Here is a 25,787-nt window from a genome sequence, read left to right as displayed (position 1 = left end):
ACCACAGTGTTCAATGTCAAAATCATGACGTCATACTGAAAAACAAATAAATTCTCTGTTCATCTTTTTTAATTAATGTTATTCAAATGAAATAAAAACTGTGTAATTGAAGGCGTTCGATGCAAAGTTTTACATAACAAATTAAAACTTACAATATGGTATCACAGTTGTCTTCAGATGCAATGTACATAATTGAAAAGGATATTGAATTAGCAGACATATTTTAAGCAAACTTAAACTTTATAGAATAACCGTTTCCCAAATGATTTCGGATATGTTCCTTACGTAGTAACTACAATCCCCTTCCCTTTCATGAATGTGACCTACCGAATTAGACTATTTACCGGATTTGTTATCTCATAAACAACAGGACGGGTGCCACATGTGGAGCAGGATCTGCTTACCCTTCCGGGGCACCTGAGATCGACCCTGTTTTTTTGTGGGGTTCGTGTTGTTTATTCTTTAGTTTTCTATGTTGTGTCATGTGTACTATTGTTTGTCTGTTTGTCCTTTACATTTTTAGCCATGGCGTTGTCAGTTTATTTTCGATTTATGAGTTTGACTGTCCCTCTGGTATCTTTCGTCCTTCTTTTAAACTAGCATATATCTGTTGGATTTGTGCTTCTACGAGTGAAACAATTCGAGATTATCAGATGATCTACTATACTAGATAAAGGCAACAGTAGTATACCGCTGTTCAAAACTCATAAATCCATGGACAAAGAACAAAATCGGGATAACAAACTAAAACCGAGGGGAACGCATTAAATATAAGAGGAGAACAACGACATAACACTAAAATGTAACACACATAGACAAAATCCCACGAGAATAACAAATATAACATATATATATAACATCAAAACCAAATACACGAATTTGGGATAGACAAGTACCGTGACACGTCTTATCGCGATGTGAATTTACACTCAAAAATAAGAGAAAACAAACGACACTAGGATATTCACCCGTAATTATAAGCTCAAAAACCTATTGTTTACTTAATATAAATATTAATCATGTCGTTTAATTTATTAAGTTTGTTTGAAAATTGAATTTGCAATATTTATTTTTGTGTAATACAAATGTTGATTTAAGTATGCGATTCTATATTGCAAATCTTAACCGCAAAAAGCCTAACCTAGATGAATCTAACACTGTCTTCGGATTAATAATGGACATACTGCGTCTCAACAATACTCATAGACATCAGGTGATCATCTGACTGTCTTTAAACTAGTCAAGTCTGTCTTTATAACATGTTTATAAGCATACTTTATAAGGAAATTGACAAAAAACACTATAGTAGGTACTTTGTAACAACTAACATTTTCTATTGGCCATTTTTATGATAATGTCCGTTGTGGTAACATTATTGGAAAAACTATTTGACCTAATAATCAGACGTTAATGACTACAGACAGCTGGAGTTAAATGTTATATGTCTCTTCCGTGCAATATGGTTTATTTTAGAGAGTTTACAAATCTCTCATTTAAAAGTGCAATAATATATGAGTAAATGTGACTGCTTCCATTGACGTTTTTATTTCTTAACCGTTTATAAACATGACTTGTCACTCAACAAAATTATTAAAAGTTTTTCTAATATTGTTTATTCGTTAAAACACTCAATTTTCTAGGCAAATAACAATTTGTATATAGTATGAGAAATTAAAGATTCCATATTGCTTGAAATATGATTGAACCTGTTTTATAATGTATAATAAGGAGAATTGTTTTGATTCCCAAAATGAGACAATTACCACTAGAGTTTGAATAACGTGGATTCACGGTATTCGACCATGTGTTTGTGAATTCATTCTGTTTTTAGAATAACCAATAAAGCCGTTTTAGGTGGCACGGTAGTATTTCCTGGCCCATAGGGATAATGATAGCCTTTTTAAAATTTTCACCACTTTCTAACACTGCAAAAAATTCTACATTCACAGTTAACTGAAGTACTTTCATTTTACTATTTAGAAATGAATTTGAATATGTATCATGACCGTTTACTTTTTTTGCTATATTTAAATACCTAAGGCCACTAGGTCTTTTATGGTGCAGTGAATACAAAATTTCAAAAAATTCTCAAAAATTCATTTTCATCTGCATGTAAAATTATTTCATATTTTTCTACACCTGATTCATCCCTCAGTTTGGGAAAATAAGATCAGTTGATACTGTATTTTTTGTCCAATCGCACTGTTTAGATACATTAACCTAAGTAGGGTACACAAAAGAGCAACCTAAATTCTGGAATGCAAATACTACCGTGCCACCTTAACCAAGACATAACAAACCTGAAACCAGTCATGACACCTATGATGCATAGACTTCTTACTTTTGAACATATTACAATAAAGAATACTTGTCTGCACTCATTTCTTACCAAAAAAAAATGAAAGATTACAACCCTACCCCATCTGGCAGATTTTCACATTTTTTTTATCTTACCATTTTAACCTAAGGAGTGCACAAAACCCAAATATATGATGTTTCAACAAAACACAGAAGTCAAACATGGTGATTCAGGAGGAATTATTGGATTGCCAACTCTATTTATGGTTAATCTGACTAAAAGAAACAGTTTAAGCACCAAATCATGAAAAATGATATTAAAGTCCATTCCACATTTTACAGCATGCCTTATATTACTTTAAGCATTTCCAGATTATAAAGGCAATACAACAAGAGTCTTTAGATTACATTTAACTATTATTCTAAAATGCTTTTGACAATACATGTACTAGAACACATCTCTAAGTTGACAGTTTGTCTATTTCTCATGTATGCATTAAGTTAAATGATGTCCCCTTACATAATCAAATTGCCTTTATTTTACTTTTCACTGTCAGAAAATCTTAACAATTAATGGCATTTGCATGGAAAATGAATAAACCATTTAATCATTCTGATTTAACATTATAATTACATTCTTTGTCAAAAGTAATGTCTTGTCAATGTAAAGCAACCCCTATTGCTTTCTCTATTTCAGCCAAATATGAGGGCTAAATGAATAAGTAAGGACCCCTTAACTACTTACTGGTTCCCAAAATGCTCCTACTGGTGTCATGATACCTCAGAACTACAAATAAAACCTGAAGAAAACTAGTATAGCTGTACTTGTGTTGAAAAAAATAAGAAATTATGCAATTTATTTATTTCGGTGAAAATAATAGGATGTACATGCAATCAAAGAATATCGCGTCTCAAATTCCAGTGGTTGCACATGTGTCAGACACTGCGAAAAGTTAAACCGAGCCTATATAATTAAAAATGTATTGAAAGTTACATAAAAACAATGAAGTCCTACTTTTTAGGTAATTTTTTACATTATTACCAACAGATCAGGCAAAATTTGATGAATCAGCAATTTTTACTCTCAGGGTGGAATTTAATGCTTGTTTTTATCATAGTTGCTCTAAATCAAATTGTTATTGATAAACTTACAAATTGCATAGGTAAAAAAAATTCTTTTATTGATTTAGTGTAAAAATATATATCCCCCTTAAGGTGGCACGGTAGTATTTCCTGGCCCATAGGGATAATGATAGCCTTTTTAGAATTTTCACCACTTTCTAACACTGCAAAAAATTCTACATTCACAGTTAACTGAAGTACTTTCATTTTACTATTTAGAAATGAATTTGAATATGTATCATGACCGTTTACTTTTTTTGCTATATTTAAATACCTAAGGCCACTAGTGTTTTTAGGTCTTTTATGGTGCAGTGAATACAAAATTTCCAAAAATTCTCAAAAATTCATTTTCATCTGCATGTAAAATTATTTCATATTTTTCTACACCTGATTCATCCCTCAGTTTGGGAAAATAAGATCAGTTGATACTGTATTTTTTGTCCAATCGCACTGTTTAGATACATTAACCTAAGTAGGGTACACAAAAGAGCAACCTAAATTCTGGAATGCAAATACTACCGTGCCACCTTAAGTTACATCGGTACATTTTATAAATTGATATTACAAACGCAAATAATTTATTATCCATAACCGAGTCAGAATATCAATCTTTTTAACAGTTTTGTAGATGGAAAAAAATCAATGTAAAGTAGAAATGTCCTTAATTGTCATGTAATTAATTACACATTAAGTTGACAGTCTAAAACTTTGTTTGAGCATAACGGTAAAGTAAACCTTATTAAATGATGATTGCTTCTACTCAGGGATTTTCTTGAGTTTATCAAATAATTCTATTAACCGAGTATCGGTTGAAGATAATTATAAAAACTGGAAATGATAGAACATAAAAAGTGTAGATAATGGGAAATTTATTCAAGCACTCTTCTTTCTTCAAATAGTGTTTGTTTGTGCAAAATAAATAAAAATTAAAAAATAAGTACAGAAGGGAAAAGCAATATCACTGCCCTATTAATTATACCGCCAGTGCTTTCGTAGTTAAAAAATGATTGTATTTTTTTCTTTGAGTAGTTTCGTAAGAATTCTTCTTTGTCTAAGTACAGCCGGTCGGGATGCAAATCGGATAGCCTATGGATACTGACTGTTTGTGGAAATAGTAATCCACTGCCATCAACACTGTTTTGACGTTTTATTCACAAATTTCAATATTCAGAATTTGTCAGGTTTTTTTTCAGTGGATGATTTTATATTATAAACGCAGAACCAAGAAAGGCTACTTTTGTCTCCTATATAAATAGTGACCTAGTTTTAACCTCTAAATCTGTTTAAATTAAATAAGTTATACTCAATTTAAACAGACAAGAGTGTTACCTCAGCGTTATAATGGTTGTTCACCTAGGACTTAATTAATTAATCTTTGTAAATTGAGTTTTGTCAAGATTATATTTATGTTTGTCTTATCTGGCAATAAACGCAACTAAATAATGTTGTAATGCCTTTCGTAAACTTGTTCATGTATATGTCAGAGTATTTGTTGGGATTACAATATGATCATATTAGCTGTTAATTACATGCAATAGATAGGGTAGTTAAATTTACCTGACTACAATTTGTATAGTGTAATCTCCCTGGAATTAACGCTATACTTAAAGCGATTGTAGTCAACCTTGTTGTTAGGAGTCTTTGAATATTTACATTCTGTCACGTCTTATGGAGAAATAATTAACATTTAACGATAATTTTTGTTTATGGAAACATTGATCAATTATATAGTACAAAATAAATAATCAATAATTTGATGATGCATTACACGATACGTGTTACATTTTTAGCATGAACCGTTGATCTTTCAAGAACACCTTAGTTCAGTACCAAATTTTAGTTGGCTTCGTTTTACTCTTATCATTGGTTTCGTATAGTGTTTTGTTGTGGGTATTTTTACATTTGATCTTTTTTTTATCTGTTATATTTGACAAATAGTTTTTTGATTGCTCCCTAAGTTTATTTTTGTTTACCTGTAGATAAACGTAATTGTGAAATACCTTTGTTCAAAAAACATAAATCGATTGAGGGAACCAAACACTTGAGTGCAACAAAATCAAGCGCCAACATACAAACAAACAGAAGTTTTGTTAACAGCTGCCATATTTTTATTTGGTTCAGGAAAATTCGTAGATAAAACCTGGTTTTACGGCTAAGCAAACCTCCCGCTTACATGGCAATGTTAAAATCGCTTGTATCTCTTGAAAAAAACGTTTTTAGATTAAGGCAACAGTATTTTTTTTTAGAAAAACACATTATTATATAATAACAGGGAAGTCAACGTTATCGAATTAACTGACAATTACCCCCTTACGATATAAACTATTCTAAGAATAGTTTATACAATTTGTTGACGCACAACGTAAGTTGGTAAATTAGTTGGTGTGCGGTGATAATATTGGTGGTTTACCCAGTAGAAATGTCAAATTACTATAACACAAATTCTCCTGTCAATGCAGAACAACATAAACGTCAAATTACTATAACGAAAATTCTCTTGTCGATGCAGAACGAAATAAATGTCAAACGATAATAGAATTTTAAAATATTTCAGTTTATATTTGCATCAATGGAATATTACTGGTCGCTTGTCAGGGCGATTTACATATCAGCATCTCAAAGAAACTATTTGAAATGATTTGCAAACGTAAGAATTGAGGATCAGCTTGATACGAAATACATGTTTGGTTTTGAAATAAGGTGCATGAATGTCTGGCTGTATTGAAGACCCATTGGTGGCCTTCGTCTGATTTTCTTCTCCTTGATCGGGTTGTTGTCTCTTTGACATATTTATTATTTCCATTCTCAATTTAATACATTTATTAAACCTGTTGCGTTTATCAAGAATATGTCCATCTTAAGAAATTTCACCCAATTGAACTTGACATGCGATGCAGATGTTGCATATCAACTTTAATATGTTTTCGTTCAATATTAGTTTTCTGTGCTACTTCTAAATATTAGCAAAGTTTTGATGGATTGAATATGCGAAATAATTTCATTTAATAATAGATTAATTGTATTATAGCAATCAGATACGATTTAGGTAATTCATATTATTTTGTACAGTTCGAAAGAAGATATACTTCATGACCTCTCACTCGTTTACGAGAAAAGAAACTACACAATGAAAATCCGACATAATTACTTATTACATAATTGTTACTAATATAATAGATTTGCATTTACCTGGTTATTAAGGGCTTAATAGAGAAAACAGTAGTCAATTACCGATGTTTTCATTACTAAACATAACTTAAATATAGTCTGGAAGAAATACAACTTAATGTCCTCGCTATAGAAATGTCATAAACTATCAAAAGTAGGCTTCATACCATTCTGCTTCCCATGTTGTGAATATACACTTGTTCTGAGCTTTCAGTGACAAAACAAAATTGATGATCATAATTGAAATTGAAATAAATCGTTCCTTTTTAAATATATATTTGAAAATTACTGCTTACACTTTTTTCACCGACATTATATATAACAATCAATTATGTCAACAATAAGATTCTATATACATTTGAAGCTTTATAATTTAGATTTGTATGTTTGTATGCTTTTTGTTGAAACTGTCACAAACCATGCACTGTTTGTCGAATTATTTCTTGGGGCAGACGACACCACAAGTGTTGTAAACGTTTACATTATTTATTTTTCATTTCTAGAATAACTTTCTAGCATGCGTAACATCAACATTCTCATGATGACATAATTCTGAATTGTCACGTTAAAACATTACATATAACCATTGTATGAAACAGACGATATAATACGTTCAGTCTAAAGCCAATGAAACACAATTCCTAATTGATTCTGTCAAAGATAATGTCAGACATTGTGTAGACCATGATAAAGTAGATACACAAATTAAACTGGAATAACAATGACTTTAAAACAAAACGGACTAATGCCATTAGTGCCAGTAGACTGAACAGGTCTCCTAGCACTTTGACCAACATATATAGTTCGGTCCAGCATAAAGCACAAATTACGTAACTTTGCGTGATCAATGAATTGAAAACGACATTTAATAAAGGTCTAAGTCATTAGTGATTTATATGTAGGTGTTTGTTATATGTGAAACCCATAAAAGAACAAACACCATAGAAATGTAACGCATAAGGAGCAAGCGTTTCTAGTATACATGTATCGTCCGCAATGAGAATCTTAATCAGACACACACAAAGGCAGACAAGTTTCATTTGGTACTTTAAATGGCACTGTTACTGGGAGTCAGTGCATCATAAGATAAAAGCTTACTTGTAACATTAAGATGGAAGATGTCTCTTGTGTCAATTATACTTTAATTCGTGATGTGTTTCTTTACAAAATCTCATTAAAGGTGTCAAACTTATGATAAAGTATTTAAATACACATGTTGTCTTCATAAGACTAGTCAAACCCAATTGACGAAACACATTCAAGAGATTTTTCAAAACAATAAATTCGAAAATTTTGTGTAAAATCCACTGAGAAAACTCACCCTGGGGTGGAACAACCTTTTGAAGTTTGAATAATTCGAATGGATTTTTCTTTTACAACACAGTAAAATAAATTGAAAATATCAATTAGATTACGCGTCACCAATGCAAAACATTGATTTTAACACACATGTTGTTTATCAGTAAAAGTAATCATTCAATTATTATAAATGATTAGTTGAAAACATTTTCCTTTTTTAAAATATGAATATGTTTAAAACATTACAAGTTAACCAATAAAAACTTATAAAGTAATCAACCGACTAAACATATATTTACATTCGTAATTACATTGTTTATTTCGCTCATCTTGGGTTACCAAGTACTAATTTTAAAATCATTAAAAATAAATGAAATGGTGTTAGATAATGGAACCAACCAATACAACTCAACCCAATGAAAATAAAGCCACAACCAATAATTTAAAACTAGCCGTTTCAACATCTAAGATTGTTGGGTAATATTTTAATAAACGAACACCAGCACGCAATGATTGGCTAACAACGCCACAAATAATTGAATACCAACTAATGACGTAATGTCAATTTCAATTAGGGTACGAACAACGAAAATTTCTATAGTCCTTAAGATTCTGAAACGGCGAATTATGCATACCCCCATTGTTAGATTTTCACATTCTAGTTCTGTAATCTTTGGTCAGTAGTCGTTGTTTGTCAACGATACCGTTGCATCTAATGTATGATATCAAAAACATTAAAATTGTTGAACTTTGAAATAAGAAATATATACATGTATGTTACAATGTATTTACAAAACATCAAACTTCCTTCAAATTATACAAAACGTTCTTTCATCCGATTATGAAAATACAATTTTATAAATGCTTTTTGTTAAACTTTTTGAAAAAATTGTGATTCACTATCAAACGTTACATAACGACTTATTCATTTGGGATTAGAATGCAATATGATTTATAATAGCAGTTTTGAATGAAAAAAGGTCAACTCTACGGTTAATGTTCGATTTAAATTCATTGGCATTCATTTTGATTAATACTCCATCTGCGCCTTGTTTATTTGTAAGACATTATTGCTCTGACATACAATATAAATGAAGGCAATTTGTGTTATCTGTGTCATCTCTATGATAAATGTTTTGACTGATTGTTTGAGTTATCGTCCTTTCTGAGGCTAGTAATGAATTATTAAGATAGGATGTATTGGCTGTTGGGAATAATTCATTTGTCTTTTTATTTCCATTTGTACAATACTATTTATCAAGTTTCAACTTTTACTTATGAAGCAGCATTTTTAAAAACAAATACCGACATATGAATTGAAATAACGAGTTGTGGTATGATTGACAATAATGAAATAATCCACCAATCAAAAGGCGAGGATGTTAATAACGAGTTGTGGTATGGTTGACAATAATGCAATAATCCACCTATCAAAAGGCGAGGGTGTTAATAACGAGTTGTGGTATAATTGACAATAATGCAATAATCCACCTATCAAAAGGCGAGGATGTTAATAACGAGTTGTGGTATGATTGACAATAATGCAATAATCCACCTAACAAAAGGCGAGGGTGTTAACAACGAGTTGTGGTATGATTGACAATAATGCAATAATCCAACTATCAAAAGGCGAGGATGTTAATAACGAGTTGTGGTATAATTGACAATAATCCAATAATCCACCTATCAAAAGGCGAGTATGTTAATAACGAGTTGTGGTATGATTGACAATAATGCAATAATCCAACTATCAAAAGGCGAGTATGTTAATAACGAGTTGTGGTATGATTGACAATAATGCAATAATCCAACTATCAAAAGGCGAGTATGTTAATAACGAGTTGTGGTATGATTGACAATAATGCAATAATCCAACTATCAAAAGGCGAGTATGTTAATAACGAGTTGTGGTATGATTGACAATAATGCAATAATCCACCTATCAAAAGGCGAGGATGTTAACAACGAGTTGTGGTATGATTGACAATAATGCAATAATCCACCAATCAAAAGGCGAGTATGTTAATAACGAGTTGTGGTATGATTGACAATAATGCAATAATCCACCAATCAAAAGGCGAGGATGTTTATAACGAGTTGTGGTATGATTGACAATAATGCAATAATCCACCTAACAAAAGGCGAGGGTGTTAACAACGAGTTGTGGTATGATTGACAATAATGCAATAATCCAACTATCAAAAGGCGAGGATGTTAATAACGAGTTGTGGTATGATTGACAATAATGCAATAATCCAACTATCAAAAGGCGAGGATGTTAACAACTATAAGTCATTGGGTCCAAGCATTGTTTTATTTGATACACTTTCCCAATTTATTTCTTGATATTAAATGCATGAAATATTAAGTAGGGGGATGTAATTACATGTTAAAACATTTTGGGTGCTGAATCTTTATGTGAAGTTGGGATTTGGTCCAGTTCAAAAAGGTCAAATTTTATCACTTCTGAAACTGTCAAACTGAATTTTACACCCCCTTAACACAGAATTGTCAATATTTTGAGTTAGAGCTGGTAGAAGTTTCTATAATTTTGATATTATTTGTCTCACTGGTAGTACACTACACTGTAAACATTATTTTGAGAAAGAGCAGGTGCGATTTTTTAAATTTGAATTTATTGTCTAAAAGAAATGCACTACGAACTAACTGTGTTCTCGGGCAATTGAACGGTTTTCAGAATGACCAAAACGAAAAATGTATAGTACGCTATGAATGACACCTCAAAACAAATTGTTAGTCAATTTAAAAGAGAAAACTAACATCTGATTATTGTGATAAAAACAATAAACCAGAAACATATGGCAAATAAAATAAACCAAAACTGGTGTGTTTCAGGCGAGAGGTACATGCATGTGGTGCTTCAGAATATTTGTTAGCTATCTCTGCTCCCCATACGTTGGTCGATTCCTAAATTATATAAAAAATAAGTAGAAATCCTGTTTTATTTCTGTTTAAAACGATAATCTGTCCCAGAAGGCCTTTATAAACTTATTTCAACAATTATTTATATAACATGATCCAGGCAAATGGTTAATCTATAACCAAACCATCAAAACCCAAGATAGACGAAAACAACTTTAGTGTAACACAAAACAAGAATATGATGATGAACTGTTCAAATGATGTGAAACAGATCCATTGAAAGAAAATAGTTTGGTTTGATAAAGTAGCAGTAAGCGAAAAATAACTATGGAGCGGATAGAAGTTGTCCTTATTTTCGGAATTTGTTTTCGATGTATACATTAATGACAAATATGAAAATATTGGTTTTAGACGTATAACAGAAAAAATGTTAATTTGCATGCAAACTATGAAAGAAACAATGTCTGTTTTCTCGAACACAAAACAAGATAAAGGAGTAGGTTCAGTAAGACCCCTTTTTGGCCCCAAAGTATAGCTGTTTTAGAAAATTGTGAAAAGTTTATCTTTAAGCTATATTTTTGAGAGTAAAAATATTCTGCTACATAAATATGAGCTGTGTTTACAATACAATGCACACATATCGCGTTCTAGCATCATTAAGTCATGCTTAATTACTGAAATCTTCCAAATTTAAGCATTGTGGTTAATTTCCATCTAAAATGAATGTGGCCGCATTCGTGTCCATTCATAATATTGAAATGTAAGTTGTATTTGATGATAATACAAAACTTATATAAAGGTTCAGGATGAACACGGATGCGGCCACTTTCATTTTTGACAAAAACATCTGAAAAGTGGCATATTTGATAGATTTTTCATATTTAAGCTTGAATCAGAGCGCTTTAATGACTAAATCAGTTAAAATCTTTCACATAAACTAATCGAATCAATTCACATAGACACTTAAGTGTTTATTAAGTGTCAAAATAAAGGCACCAGTTGTATACCGCTATTCAAAAACTTTCGTTAGATGAACCTGAAATTTGATGCTAAAATCGGCCCTTACCGGACGTACTCCTTTTTCCTCTGGTAATTTTGCTCCGATACTTTTAAATTTCTGTTTTATAACGATATGACTTATCCAGTCAGTCTAAGTCTCATTTGTCTTTAAAAACACATTATTATCTGAACGTAAAATAATTAACCGTGCATATTTTTTTCACCAGAATGTAAATTAACATGCAATCAATACAACAACCACCACATAAACCTAATCATGTACAAGAGGGAAGAAAGATACCAAAGGGACAGTCAAACTCATAAATCTAAAATAAACTGACAACGCCATCGCTAAAAATGAAAAAGACAAACAGACAAACAATAGTACACATGACACAACATAGAAAACTAAAGAATAAACAACACGAACCCCACCAAAAACTAAGGGTGATCACTGGTGCTCCGGAAGGGTAAGCAGATCCTGCTCCACATGTGGCACCCGTCGTGTTGCTTATGAGATAACAAATCCGATAAATAGTCTAATTCGGTAGGTCACATTCATGAAAGGGAAGGTGATTGTAGTTTTGACGTAAGGAACATATCCGATATCATTCGTGAAACTAATATCAAACACCAGTGATGAAAAGTCGATATTGTTTTCTTTTCACTTAACCTGTAATAATATCGCTGCTGATATTAAATATTTTTACGTTGCCAAATTACTATTTTTTTCTCACATTCAAAAGGGGGGAGAATATTTATATCTGTATTTTTCAATTGTTTAATTTTTTTTCTCTGTTTTTCCATTTATGTATATCTAATCACATAAGCATTCTTCCTTTTTTAGCTTTTTTTTCGCATTTTTCCATATTCATTATTCTATGAACCTTATTCTGACTGTCATTCAGAATCTTGACATAAATCAAGATGATTTACAATATGTTCATGCTGTCCTTTTAAGTATATGTTAAGCTTGAAATATCAACCCTACTAATGTCAGTAGATTTTGTGTATGTCCATAGCGTTTATGTATGTCCATAGCGTTTATGTATGTTCATAGCGTTTATGTATGTTCATAGCGTTTATGTATGTCCATAGCGTTTATGTATGTTCATAGCGTTTATGTATGTTCATAGCGTTTATGTATGTTCATAGCGTGTCCATAGCGTTTATGTATGTTCATAGCGTTTATGTATGTTCATAGCGTTTATGTATGTTCATAGCGTTTATGTATGTTCATATCGTTTATGTATGTTCATAGCGTTTATGTATGTTCATAGCGTTTATGTATGTCCATAGCGTTTATGTATGTCCATAGCGTTTATGTATGTTCATAGCGTTTTATGTATGTTCATAGCGTTTATATATGTCCATAGCGTTTATAAAAGTACGCTTAGCTAGTCGACTATGATCTTAACCTCTAAAAGAGGGACGAAAGATACCAAAGGGACAGTCAAACTCATAAATCTAAAACAAACTGACAATGCCATGGCTAAAAATGAAAAAGACAAACAGACAAACAATAGAACACATGACACAACATAGAAAACTAAAGAATAAACAACACGAACCCCACCAAAAACTAGGGGTGATCTCAGGTGCTCCGGAAGGGTAAGCAGATCCTGCTCCACATGTGGCACCCGTCGTGTTGCTTATGTGATTACATATCCGGTAAATAGTCTAATTCGGTAGGTCACATTCATGAAAGGGAAGGGGATTGTAGTTACGACGTAAGGAACATATCCGATATCATTTGTGAAACAGTTATTCCATAACGGTCAACCAACTCGTGATGGCGTCCGTAAAATTTACGAAGGGATGATTTCAACTTCACCATTTGGAACTCTTGGTTTAATAAAAGTGATTTCAGATGAATTAAAAATATCTGGGTTGCATATTAATCTTTGCCAGAGCTGACAATATCAGTAATCTAGATACTTAATTCAAGATGAATTCGTACAAGGACATTGAAGATTGATCGAAATTCCATAGTTTATCAATATCATCAAAGTTAAACTTGTCGATAGTAGGAATTTGATCGCATACATGAAATTCCACGAATCATTTTGCAAGCACAAAATGTTAATCCTGTAAAGAGCTAAATCACCGCCTTTGAAAACTTAGCTTAGACTAAGTAAATTGCAGAACTACATCAAGTTTATTGTCATAATGAGAGTTCTTATTTGAAAAATTATTAAAGGTACCAGGTTTTTAATTTGATACGCCAGACGTATAAACCTATTAGTTTCATATCATTAATTTTTTCTTATCCTCAGACATTTTAGAAATAGATATGCGACATTCCGGCTTGGTACACTTAGCAATGTGGATAAATCATAGTACCATGAGTACAGGGTATTTAATTTCTTGAAAACATTTCAGACTTCCGTTTGTTCTGCTTTAGAGAGTAGGATGATGAAAGAATCAATTTCTATCGTTTTTAAGTTCTTGTTGTGTTGGTGAAGATTTAACAATATCATATTAATCAAGTGTGGTAAAACAAATACCTTTATAAGAGCAATCTTCCAAGAAGATTCACTGTATGTTTTAAAAATGCAGGATCTGAAGGTTTCCCCTTACTACAGTGATACTACAGGGACATTCGAATTTCTAAAGAAGATTTGTTTTGTAATAACAAAACCGTGTTATTCAAAATGGCGTTTTAAGCCCTATTTATACTAACATACACATGAACACACAAATAATGAAAATTATAATAAAATCAAAAGGTTTGGTCCAATATCCTTTAATTTCCGACCCAAAAGTGTTTTGTTGTTAATCTGACAAATACTCTAGTAAATAGTTGATCATGCAACGATTATTCATGAGATAAATTGGGTGATTAAAAATGTATTTTTCTAGCCGAAGTTAGCTATGAAAAGAAGTCTGCCAGTTAACAGTTTTCGTTTGTATCTGAATAAAATAATTTGTTTTTCGTTCATGGTTTTGTACATACTACATGTAATAAGGATGTTTGCTTTCGCTTCTGAGTTGATTACATTAGTCTTTTCGGGGCATTTGTAAGCAAACTATGTGCTATGGGTTTTGTTCATTATTGAAAGCAGTATTGCAACCAATGCATGTTGACTTCTTTGTAATTCGTGTCATTTGGTCAACGGTGGAGGGTTGTATAAGCCAGGATAACAGACACTCTGCTACAGCTACTATTTTGAAATAAAATATTTCATGAGAATAGTCAAATGAAAATACTTATTATGGTAAAAATATTGGAAAAGTGTTATGACAGTAATGATCAGACGTAGATTATTACGGGGAGCTTGCGTGGAATCGTTAGATATGTTTCATGTTGTTATTTACATAGATTACAATACTGTTAAAAGTTAGAATGGAAAAGAGGAATGTGTCAAAAAAAAAAACAACTCGACAAAAAAAAACTACCAATGGGTCTTCAACAGCGAGAAAATTAATTAAGAGCATCTTACTTTATCTATTTTTATGCCGCTCAGTCTTTACTTTTCTATGTCTAGGTAATGCCATTATATATAAACCGGATGTACCTATTAGCGTTTTAGTTCCGATAATATGTTTCGTGCCAATAAATCTTATGTTTCGAAGAGCGTTTGAATTTCTTCATTATAATCATTCCTTAATAATTTGATAAATTATAAAATTATCAAAAAAACGGCAGGTATATAGTTATTGCTTAAATATTACAAATAAATTATGCCACATGGTACATAACATTTAAGACAAAGAGCTAATATTGATCAAATAGGTGGCAAAAAAGAGTGACGAAAGATACCAAAGGGACAGCTAAACTCAGAAATCTAAAATAAACTGACAATGCCATGGCTAAAAATGAAAAAGACAAACAGACAAACAATAGAACACATGACACAACATAGAAAACTAAAGAATAAACAACACGAACCCTTCCAAAAACTAGGAATGACCTCAGGTGCTCCGGAAGGGTAAGTAGATCCTGCTCCAAATGTGGCACCCGTTGTGTTGTTTATGAGATAACAAATCCGGTAAATAGTCTAATTCGGTAGGTCACATTCATGAAAGGGAAGGGGATTGTAGTTACGACGTAAGGAACATATCCGATATCATTTGTGAAACGGTTATTTCATAACGGTCAACCAACTCGTGATGGCGTCCGTAAAATTTACGAAGGGATGATTTCAACTTCACAATTTAAAACTCTTGTTTTAATAGCTTCCTTGTGAGCAGCAACCCTCTATCAAGAAAATCATGATAGAAAATGCAAGCACGGGAATATCGTATCAAAAAGTAAAATCACAAAAATACTGAACTTAGAGGAAAATCAATTCGGAAAGTCCATAATCACATGGCAAAATCAAATAACAAAACGCATCAAAAACGAATGGACAAGAACTGTCATATTCCTGACTTGGTAAAGGCATTTTCAAATTTAGAAAATGGTGGAATAAACCTGGTTTTATAGCGCTAACCCTCTCACTTTGATGACAGTCTCATCAAATTCCGTTATATTTACATTGATGCGTTAACTAAACAGACACAATAAATAAAATAGTCAAAATATGGGTACATCAGTCATCATCGTATAACAATTTTAAAAGGAACAATTTAACAGAACACAAAAACATCTATCTACAAACACATTCATTGATTTGTGTGGCTGACGTCAGAAAATTTTATACGTCACATAGATTTGTCGTTCAATGTGCATACAAACAATTTTAAATTTTACATAGGCAATGTTAGCATATAGGTTTAAAAATTCAAAAGTATGTATGAATAAATTTCAGAAACAGACCGAGATTGAAAATAGTCCAAAAGTTATATATAGAATTTATAAGAATCCACAAATAGTTAATTCCACTACGCGAATGAATGATTTTGACGTTTATGGTTCAACGTATTTTGTAATTCACAATAGATATATATCATAATGACATGAAATAGAACAATATCATACTGACGGGATATTTTAAGTACAGAGTCACGTTATAAGAACCAAAGAAATACAAAAAGTCGCATATACAAAACACGCCACCAAAAAATGAAAGACAATACAAACACATTGACGAAATGTATAAGTACCGAGCCACGTCAAACGGATATCACATAAAACCATTCAACAGTAAAAGTAATTTTAATAATAGAACAAAGACAAGAAAGAACTATAAAACACGTTTTTAAGATGATAAACAACATCAGTACGCAGAATCTATACATCAAGACCATCGTGTATTATTTGTGAAGTTGATACGGAATATTTATCAACCAGGTCTTGGTACCTTCCGATTAACTTTTTTTAGAAAAAGTAAGACGTTCTTTGAAATTGGGAGATATATACCCCGTATGCAGGTGCTGCTGGAATGTTGCTACTTAGAAATGGAAAGTTTACAATTGGAAAGCTGAAATTATCTCTTTTGTCGTAAAGTTTTGTTTTTAACCGACCCTCATTGTCAATTTCTAGATGTAAGTCAAGATATGAGGCTGACTTAACTGTACCTGTAGTATCCTTTATCTCTAGTTCGATGGGATACAAGTTTTGAATTATTTAGTGAAAGAACATCATCTATATAGCGGAAAGTAGAGTTAAAGGGTATTGATAACTTCTTGTCTTTCTTCCTAAGAAGTTCATGCATGAAGTCAGTCTCATAATAATAAAGAAACAAGTCGGCAAGTAGAGGGGCTCAGTTTGTTCCCATTGGAATGCCGACAGTCTGTTGAAAAACACGTCCTCCGAACGTAACAAGTATGTTGCAAAGTATCATGTTAGGTTTGGAGAAAAAAGAGTGGGGATTGAAAACAGTGAGTGTGTCAAAGAGACAACTATCCAAACAAAGGGAACAATTCATGAGAGCGATGACCCTATGACCTACAGCATAACCAAATTACCGTTCTTATATGTATTTGATAGTTGTTAGAAAATTTAAAGCAATACTGTAGTTAAATGATAAACAATCCGTGTGTACTGATGTTTTCGATCGGTAAACTAATGTCACCTATATTTGGGAACTGTAAGGTGTTTTTTAGTTAAGTGAAAAGTGTTTTATGGGTTGCATCAACGCCTAGTTAAATACAAAAAAGTAAATAATACTTCATAAATTTGTAACATGCGTGTCGCGTATATTGATCTAATATCATTAGGAATAATCAAACACAAACTAAGTCAAGGATGCAAAATTATATGTGAAGAGCTTCGTGTTTTAATAGAACAAGGGAAAAATCCATCTATTGTCAACTGTGCTTGATGATATGTATGATGGAGAGTTGTCTTATTGCCACGCTTACTTACGAATTACTATAAGACGTGTCACGGTACTTATCTATCCCAAATTCATGTATTTGGTTTTGATGTTGTATTCGTTATTCTCATAGGATTTTGTCTAATGCTTAGTCCGTTTCTGTGTGTGTTACATTTTAATGTTGTGTCGTTGTTCTCCTCTGATATTTAATGCGTTTCCCTAAGATTTAGTTTGTTACCCCGATTTTGTTTTTTGTCCATGGATTTATGAGTTTTGAACAGCGGTATACTACTGTTGCCTTTATTTACCACATCTTCTTTTATCTATGTATAGTATATTGATAGTATATTGTAACACACAATATTGAGATTAACCACTAATTTACTACATATGGAGGAGGAAAGTAAATCAAACCAGCCCTGGGAAATCAATTCGTCAAACATCAATTATTGACAACACATTTCCCTCCATTATTGCCAACACATTTTCCCGCCATTATCTATGCATACACCCACGTTCCCAGTCGATAGAACAATTGCATGGAAAATATTTTCATAAATTAAATGATTTGATAAAATATTTATATTTTTCTATCGTTGACTGTTTTGTATTGATTGTTATAACACTAGTTTATTTTCATTGATTTTGCAGACGACATGAAGATTTTTAACTGGTGACATATTTGCCGTATAAATCATCTAATTGTGGTAAGTTTATTTAATATCTTTTTAATGTCGTTATCTCGGTGATAAGAAAAAAACATCAACAAAGCGGAATACTTCTAGTATAAATAATTTGCTAGAGTACTTATTGCTGTATTTCCTCTCTGTATTGGTATTATATCTGCATTGTTGTATGTTCCATAACGTATCAACAAATTCCTATATAAAACATACTGCAACTTTACGATATCAATATACATATATGTGTAACAAATGTAATTCAAGAAGACCTTCAACCTTGATTTGCAACTTGTTAATATCGACAAAAAGGAAGTAGTTTAGTATTTCATAGTATTTAAGGTTCAGTATAAACACGTTTTGCAAGTAAACATTTTCATTATTATCGTATAATTTACTTTACCTTTTTATTTAAAAGTATTCATGAGGCCAGGCAGGCTTTGGACTTGTTGAGAGAGAGAAAGATAGGATACTTGGGCAAACAACATTTATAGAAGATGTTGTAATTTATCCTATCTTAAAAGATGTTGGCCTTCAGCTATATTTAGTATTTGTTTTGAATACCAATGTTCTGATTGAACAACTGAAACACCCGACAGGTGACACTGTCACTGGTTGTAGACATCGATCTTCTTTTTGTGTGATACATTTGGTTGAAAACTTATGTAGCTTGTCCAACGTATGTTAAAATAATCGTTGACCATCCTCATTTCTGAATTTAAATACTTAAAACACCTGATAAACAAATAAATTACTTATTAAATCCAAAGAAAAACCGTCGCTGCATGGTGAAAAGATCGGTCACATTTTAGAACGGAAGTGACAAAATCATCCGAGCGCTTTAAAAACTCGCAGCGTCGTAGGAAAGCTTTAACCTGTAAAAATGGCCTAAACACTCGGATTTACTTGGATTACTCGATGTATCTCTTGTTCACAATTAAAATCACGGAACAAAAACTTGTAACGGAGAAATATTGATCTCTGTATGTTTTTTTCAAACAGTCAGGTCATACTTGCCGCTAGAGTAGCCGGGTCAACAAGGGGAAGTTGCCGGGGGAAATCCCCGGCCCCCGGGCCTTAAAGACGACCCTGCTGATGCAGTTGTAACTTGCTGCCATAAGCTGATCCAGTGGGGGATGGGTGCAGGGAATCACTGAAGCATGACTGGAGTGGCCCCCTAATGAAAATTTTTGGATCAGCCACTGGCTGCATCCAATTGAAGAGCACCTTTATGATGATCACATATAAATATGATATATACCTAGGTTTCAACTTGCATAAACTTCAGATGATAGAGGATATGCTCCAAATCTCACCAATACAATCCAAAAACTGGGTCTGTACTAACATGAGCAACACAACAGGTGTCACATGTGGAGCAGGAGCTGCTTACCCTTCAAGAGTACTTAGTTGGGGTCCTGTTTCTATGTCACAACCCAACTAAGTACTCTTGAGGGGTAAATTGTCTTTTGTTTTTTTCTATTTTGTGTTTTGTGTACCGATGTTTGTTCCCTTGTCTTTTACTTTTTTAGCCAAGGCATTGTCAGTTTATTTCAAATTATGAGTTTGTCTGTCCCATTGGTATCGTTCACCTGTCCTTTTAAAAATATTTCTTTGATAATCTCTGCAGTTTCTAAAGATGAAATCATAAAACAGGAAACAGGGAAAAAAATTGATTTAAATTGCAATTCAAATGATTTTTTGTATCCAAATAAATAATGTGTTAATTCATTAAAGGACAAGGCACGATAAGGCTCGTTTTTCAAGCCCCCCTATTTTCTCATTTTCTGAATTCTGCTTTGGAAAGCTACTTATCACATTAAAATATTCCCTTAGTTTTGAAGTTAGTTTGGATTAACTTCAAAACTATTAATTTTAGAAACTTAGTGAGATTATGGGGATAAAAGGGTACCAAAAAGGTGTAAAGAAGGAAAAATAATGATTTTTGGTCATTGTTTCTTAAAATTTAATAGGGTGTGCCTATGTGACCCAGAAGAAATTAGGGCGATTTAGACAGCAAAATCAGTGCTATTGACATTAGAATAAAAAATTCTTGAGTCACGTTGGTGCAGGCACTTAAAAACTAAAAAATAGTTTTAAGAAACACCTGAAAAAGGAATAAAAATTACAATATTTGAATAATAAATGAAAGATTACCCCCCTCACCTCACCCAGTTGTTAAAATTCATGATTTTGAAGTTCATCCAAACTAACTTCAAGCATCAGGGAATATTTTAACATAATAAGTAGCTTTCAAAAACAGATCATTTTAAAAATGAGAAAATAAGGGGCCAAAAAGGGACCTTATCGTACCTTGTCCTTTATATATTATTTGTAATATATCTTACTTAACTTTAAAAGATATCTTGACAATGGAAAACAAATAAAAGCAGCTTGCCATAATTGGGATCATTCAAGCCAATGACTCCTGAACTGGAAAAGGGTATTTATCCAAGATACGTCATTTCAGTGTCTGGCCTTTCATAAAAGGTCATGACCTTTTCCAGACTCTTGTCCTATATCGAAACCATGTAAAATTTATTAAAAAAAAATATTTAAAAAAAATATTTGAATCTATTGTTAACAAATATGCTGCAACCTGTACCAATTAATATAAAAGTTAAAGACTTGATGCTTTGTAGAAATTTGTTTTAATGGTTCATAATGAAAACACAAAATCAGTTAAAAATCAGCAGAGATTGTCTGGCTTTGTTTGTCATGTATCAATGTTAAAAAAAACCCAGAAATTTATGAGTTTTCAATCGAAATGTTATATTATTCAAATTATTATTCAAATCCATATCCATAGTTAAACTAATTTCTGAATCTAGTTCCTGAATCAATAAAATCCAAAGAATTCTAACTCATGTTATCCTATATAGATAGTTCTTTTTAAACAATGATGATCTTCTTAATCCCGATTATTCTCATAAAGTTTGTTTTTCTGGTAGCTGGTCTTTCTTTTTTATTAATGCATCCTTTATAAAAAGTTCCTGATTTAGCCAGAGCAAGGGAATCTTTAGAATCCAGAAAAGTTTAACTCATAAAGTTTGGCCTTTGTAGTGTCTGGACTTCCTATCTCACTAACACATCCTATATAGATAGTTCCTGTTGTAGACGGAGCAAGGGAATCTTTAGAATCCAGAAAAGTTTAACTCATAAAGTTTGGCCTTTGTAGTGTCTGGACTTCCTATCTCACTAACACATCCTATATAGATAGTTCCTGTTGTAGACGGAGCAAGGAAATCTTTAGAAACCAGAAAAGTTTAACTCATAAAGTTTGGCCTTTGTAGTGTCTGGACTTCCTATCTCACTAACACATCCTATATAGATAGTTCCTGTTGTAGACGGAGCAAGGGAATCTTTAGAATCCAGAAAAGTTTAACTCATAAAGTTTGGCCTTTGTAGTGTCTGGACTTCCTATCTCACTAACACATCCTATATAGATAGTTCCTGTTGTAGACGGAGCAAGGAAATCTTTAGAAACCAGAAAAGTTTAACTCATAAAGTTTGGCCTTTGTAGTGTCTGGACTTCCTATCTCACTAACACATCCTATATAGATAGTTCCTGTTGTAGACGGAGCAAGGAAATCTTTAGAAACCAGAAAAGTTTAACTCATAAAGTTTGGCCTTTGTAGTGTCTGGACTTCCTATCTCACTAACACATCCTATATAGATAGTTCCTGTTGTAGACGGAGCAAGGAAATCTTTAGAAACCAGAAAAGTTTAACTCATAAAGTTTGGCCTTTGTAGTGTCTGGACTTCCTATCTCACTAACACATCCTATATAGATAGTTCCTGTTGTAGACGGAGCAAGGAAATCTCTAGAATCCAGAAAAGTTTAACTCATAAAGTTTGGCCTTTGTAGTGTCTGGACTTCCTATCTCACTAACACATCCTATATAGATAGTTCCTGTTGTAGACGGAGCAAGGAAATTTTTAGAAACCAGAAAAGTTTAACTCATAAAGTTTGGCCTTTGTAGTGTCTGGACTTCCTATCTCACTAACACATCCTATATAGATAGTTCCTGTTGTAGACGGAGCAAGGAAATCTTTAGAAACCAGAAAAGTTTAACTCATAAAGTTTGGCCTTAGTAGTGTCTGGACTTCCTATCTCACTAACACATCCTATATAGATAGTTCCTGTTGTAGACGGAGCAAGGAAATCTTTAGAAACAAGAAAAGTTTAACTCATAAAGTTTGGCCTTAGTAGTGTCTGGACTTCCTATCTCACTAACACATCCTATATAGATAGTTCCTGTTGTAGACGGAGCAAGGAAATCTTTAGAAACCAGAAAAGTTTAACTCATAAAGTTTGGCCTTAGTAGTGTCTGGACTTCCTATCTCACTAACACATCCTATATAGATAGTTCCTGTTGTAGACGGAGCAAGGAAATCTTTAGAAACCAGAAAAGTTTAACTCATAAAGTTTGGCCTTAGTAGTGTCTGGACTTACCCTCTTACTAACACATCCTATATAGATAGTTCCTGTTGTAGACGGAGCAAGGAAATCTTTAGAAACCAGAAAAGTTTAACTCATAAAGTTTGGCCTTAGTAGTGTCTGGACTTACTCTCTTACTAACACATCCTATATAGATAGTTCCTGTCATAGACAGAGCAATGGAGTACGGAAGTAAGATTCCGATGTCACAGAGATTGTAGTATGTAATACTTTGTCCTTGGTCAGTCAGTATATGTAATAAATGATTTAACACATCAGTAACAATGATATTATCTGATGGTGTTGTTAGTATTCCTGCAGGTTTAAATGGTTTCTCCTCAGTGTTGACATCAGGGTGACCAGTGTAAGTCCCTAGTACGCCTCCTCCTGGTGATAACACTACCACTCTACCTCTGCCATCCTTATCTAACCAATCCACCACACAAATGTTACCATTACTAGTACAGGTGACACATACAGGGTAGGTGAATAATCGTTTGGTACTGGTACTGGTTAGAAATCTCAGCAAACTAAATAATTGTTTCTTATGATTGTCATGTTCATATTCCTTGAGTTGTTTTCCTTCCTGATCCATTACCACCACTACACGTCTTCCTGTGGCAGGGAATGCATCACCTCCAGACCAGGCTCCTATGATAACTCTGTGATCACTGGTCACATGGATACTGGTTGGATACAATGGTTTTACATCATACCTGGAATCATTTATCTCCCCTGTCATGGTGTTGATTAGTTTGAGTTTAGTTTCACCTGTTGCAACAAGAATGTTATTTGAATGAGTTTTTGCCATTCCATAAATCTGAGTGTTAAGACTTGTTATTACTTCAGTTCTATTCTCTCTAAGTTTGACATGTTGTAACTTTGATCTGATCTGATCCTCCATCCACAGAGAACCATCAGAACATTCTGCTATATAGTTAATATCAGTAAGATCTGTTGTATATTCTTTGGATATTTCTAACTTAATTTGACTCTTCTGTTTTGGCTTCAGTTCTACTTTGCCTTTATTATAGTCTTCTTCTTCAATTAACTTATGTTTATTATGCACTTTAGTAATACACTTTGGACAGATAAACTTATTACAAGTTTTACAGAATAGACAGCAAGCTTGGTTAGAATGTTCTTCACATTTGACTTCACTGAATATAATTGTGTTCTTTTGTCCTTCAGGTTTTCCAATATCATTAATGTTGATTATTTTATGATCTTTCCCAATCTTTAGATGGACTCCATCCTTACACTTGTCACACATGAGCGATTTACATGTGCTACATTTCCATTGAATCTTATTTCCACCTTCACATAACTGACATCCAACAGGAATCTGTCCTTTTTGTATTGAACTTGCAAACGCCATTTCAAAATTTAAAGATGTCTGACTTTATATAACTTCCTTGTCTCTATATATATTTTTAAATATCTATTTAAATCTACTATTTTGACATGTAATATAACCGTATCAAAGGTATTTAAATTTTATATATTGGGGGTATATACAATACATACTGTAAGGATTTTTTAAGATTGAAGTTGAAGGTTTTCTTTAAAGAATAATTTATTAATGAGAAATGGTACCCTCTTGCAAACATCTGTGATGTAATGAATAAGGGTCATTACCTGAGGAAGCCAAGGATAATCATACCTCATCAGGAGGGTGGGGTGGATTGGGGAAGTCATTCATTTATGGTTTCGAGTGAGGAAGCCTAGGGAAGTCATACCTTGAAGCACCAACCATGAGGGTGGGCTAGGGTGGAGTGGGGATGTCATTCATTCATGGTTTTAATGTCCTTATAATTTCCTGATATGAATAAACAACAATATCCCGATATATCCCTTCTCACCCCCTTCATAATTCTCAACAATGTAACATTTCTCATAGTTATAAATTCCAAATGTTTAAACAATAAAATGAATTCAATCAATCAAAAAAAAAGTAAACACATAAACACAATCACAAGTTGTATATAGCTATCTTATCCCTAGTAAATTTATCACTTGTTTACTCTAAATGAAATGAACTTGAAAGCACCCTACCATTCCACTGTGAATTACATCTGATTTCTATTTCACTTTTATTTACCTATCATTAAGGCAGAATGTTTTTACATCAAAATAAAAAGTCAACAAGATTATCTATAAGTTGATTAACCTGTGCCAGAATATTTTAGTGACCCTCCCCCCCCCCCATTAATATATGATTTAACTTAGGTGATTATCACTAATGTATCTTAGTGACTAATTGAATTTAGTTAAATTAAGATGTTACTTTTAATCAATTTCTATACATTATAATATTTTAATCCAAAGTATGTTAACAACATATTTATATATATATATATATTAAAAAGTCAATAAGATTATTACAATGTATCTGTAATAAAACAATGACAATGTAATTTATAAACAGAATGTGTATTCAGGTATAATTATGGTATGGCAAGTTATCACTGCTGAGATTTGAACTCATGCTACTGAGATATTGTGGCACCAAATCGCCTGCACTAAATGGTTACAAGAGCGCAACTATTTGTTTACATTTTACCGGCAAGTTTTTTACCCTAAGATGGTACTCAGAATAGAATCCTATACGGCTTCTGATTGGATGATACAGGATAGGAATTACATTTAATCGAAAGCTTATCCAATTAGGTATAAAAATTGCCGAAAATCATA

At 32.5% G+C, this 25,787-nt stretch overlaps 1 protein-coding gene and 1 long non-coding RNA gene across 2 annotated transcripts in view; one reads left to right on the top strand and one right to left on the bottom strand.

The window, feature by feature from the left end:
• LOC139501658 (uncharacterized) overlaps positions 1-25,787 on the top strand; it is a 67,836-nt gene that overhangs the window by 29,909 nt on the left and 12,140 nt on the right. The window contains exon 2 of the long non-coding RNA XR_011658624.1: positions 18,624-18,679. This is a non-coding gene — a long non-coding RNA (uncharacterized lncRNA). The remainder of the gene's footprint in view (positions 1-18,623; positions 18,680-25,787) is intronic.
• LOC139501657 (uncharacterized) lies at positions 21,287-24,538 on the bottom strand. The gene has a single exon (XM_071290800.1). It carries the CDS (start codon positions 24,469-24,471, stop codon positions 23,167-23,169), a length of 1,305 nt encoding a protein of 434 aa, XP_071146901.1. The 5' UTR covers positions 24,472-24,538; the 3' UTR covers positions 21,287-23,166.

Source organism: Mytilus edulis, chromosome 13 (assembly GCF_963676685.1).
Source record: "Mytilus edulis chromosome 13, xbMytEdul2.2, whole genome shotgun sequence".
Classification (NCBI taxonomy): Eukaryota; Metazoa; Mollusca; class Bivalvia; order Mytilida; family Mytilidae; genus Mytilus; species Mytilus edulis.
Note: the sequence above shows the minus strand (reverse complement) of the source record. Positions and strands in the feature narration are given on the sequence as shown.

Coding starts and splice junctions, on each gene's coding strand:
- LOC139501657 (XM_071290800.1), bottom strand. CDS start 24,471: ATGGCGTTTGCAAGTTCAATACAAAAAGGACAGATTCCTGTTGGATGT.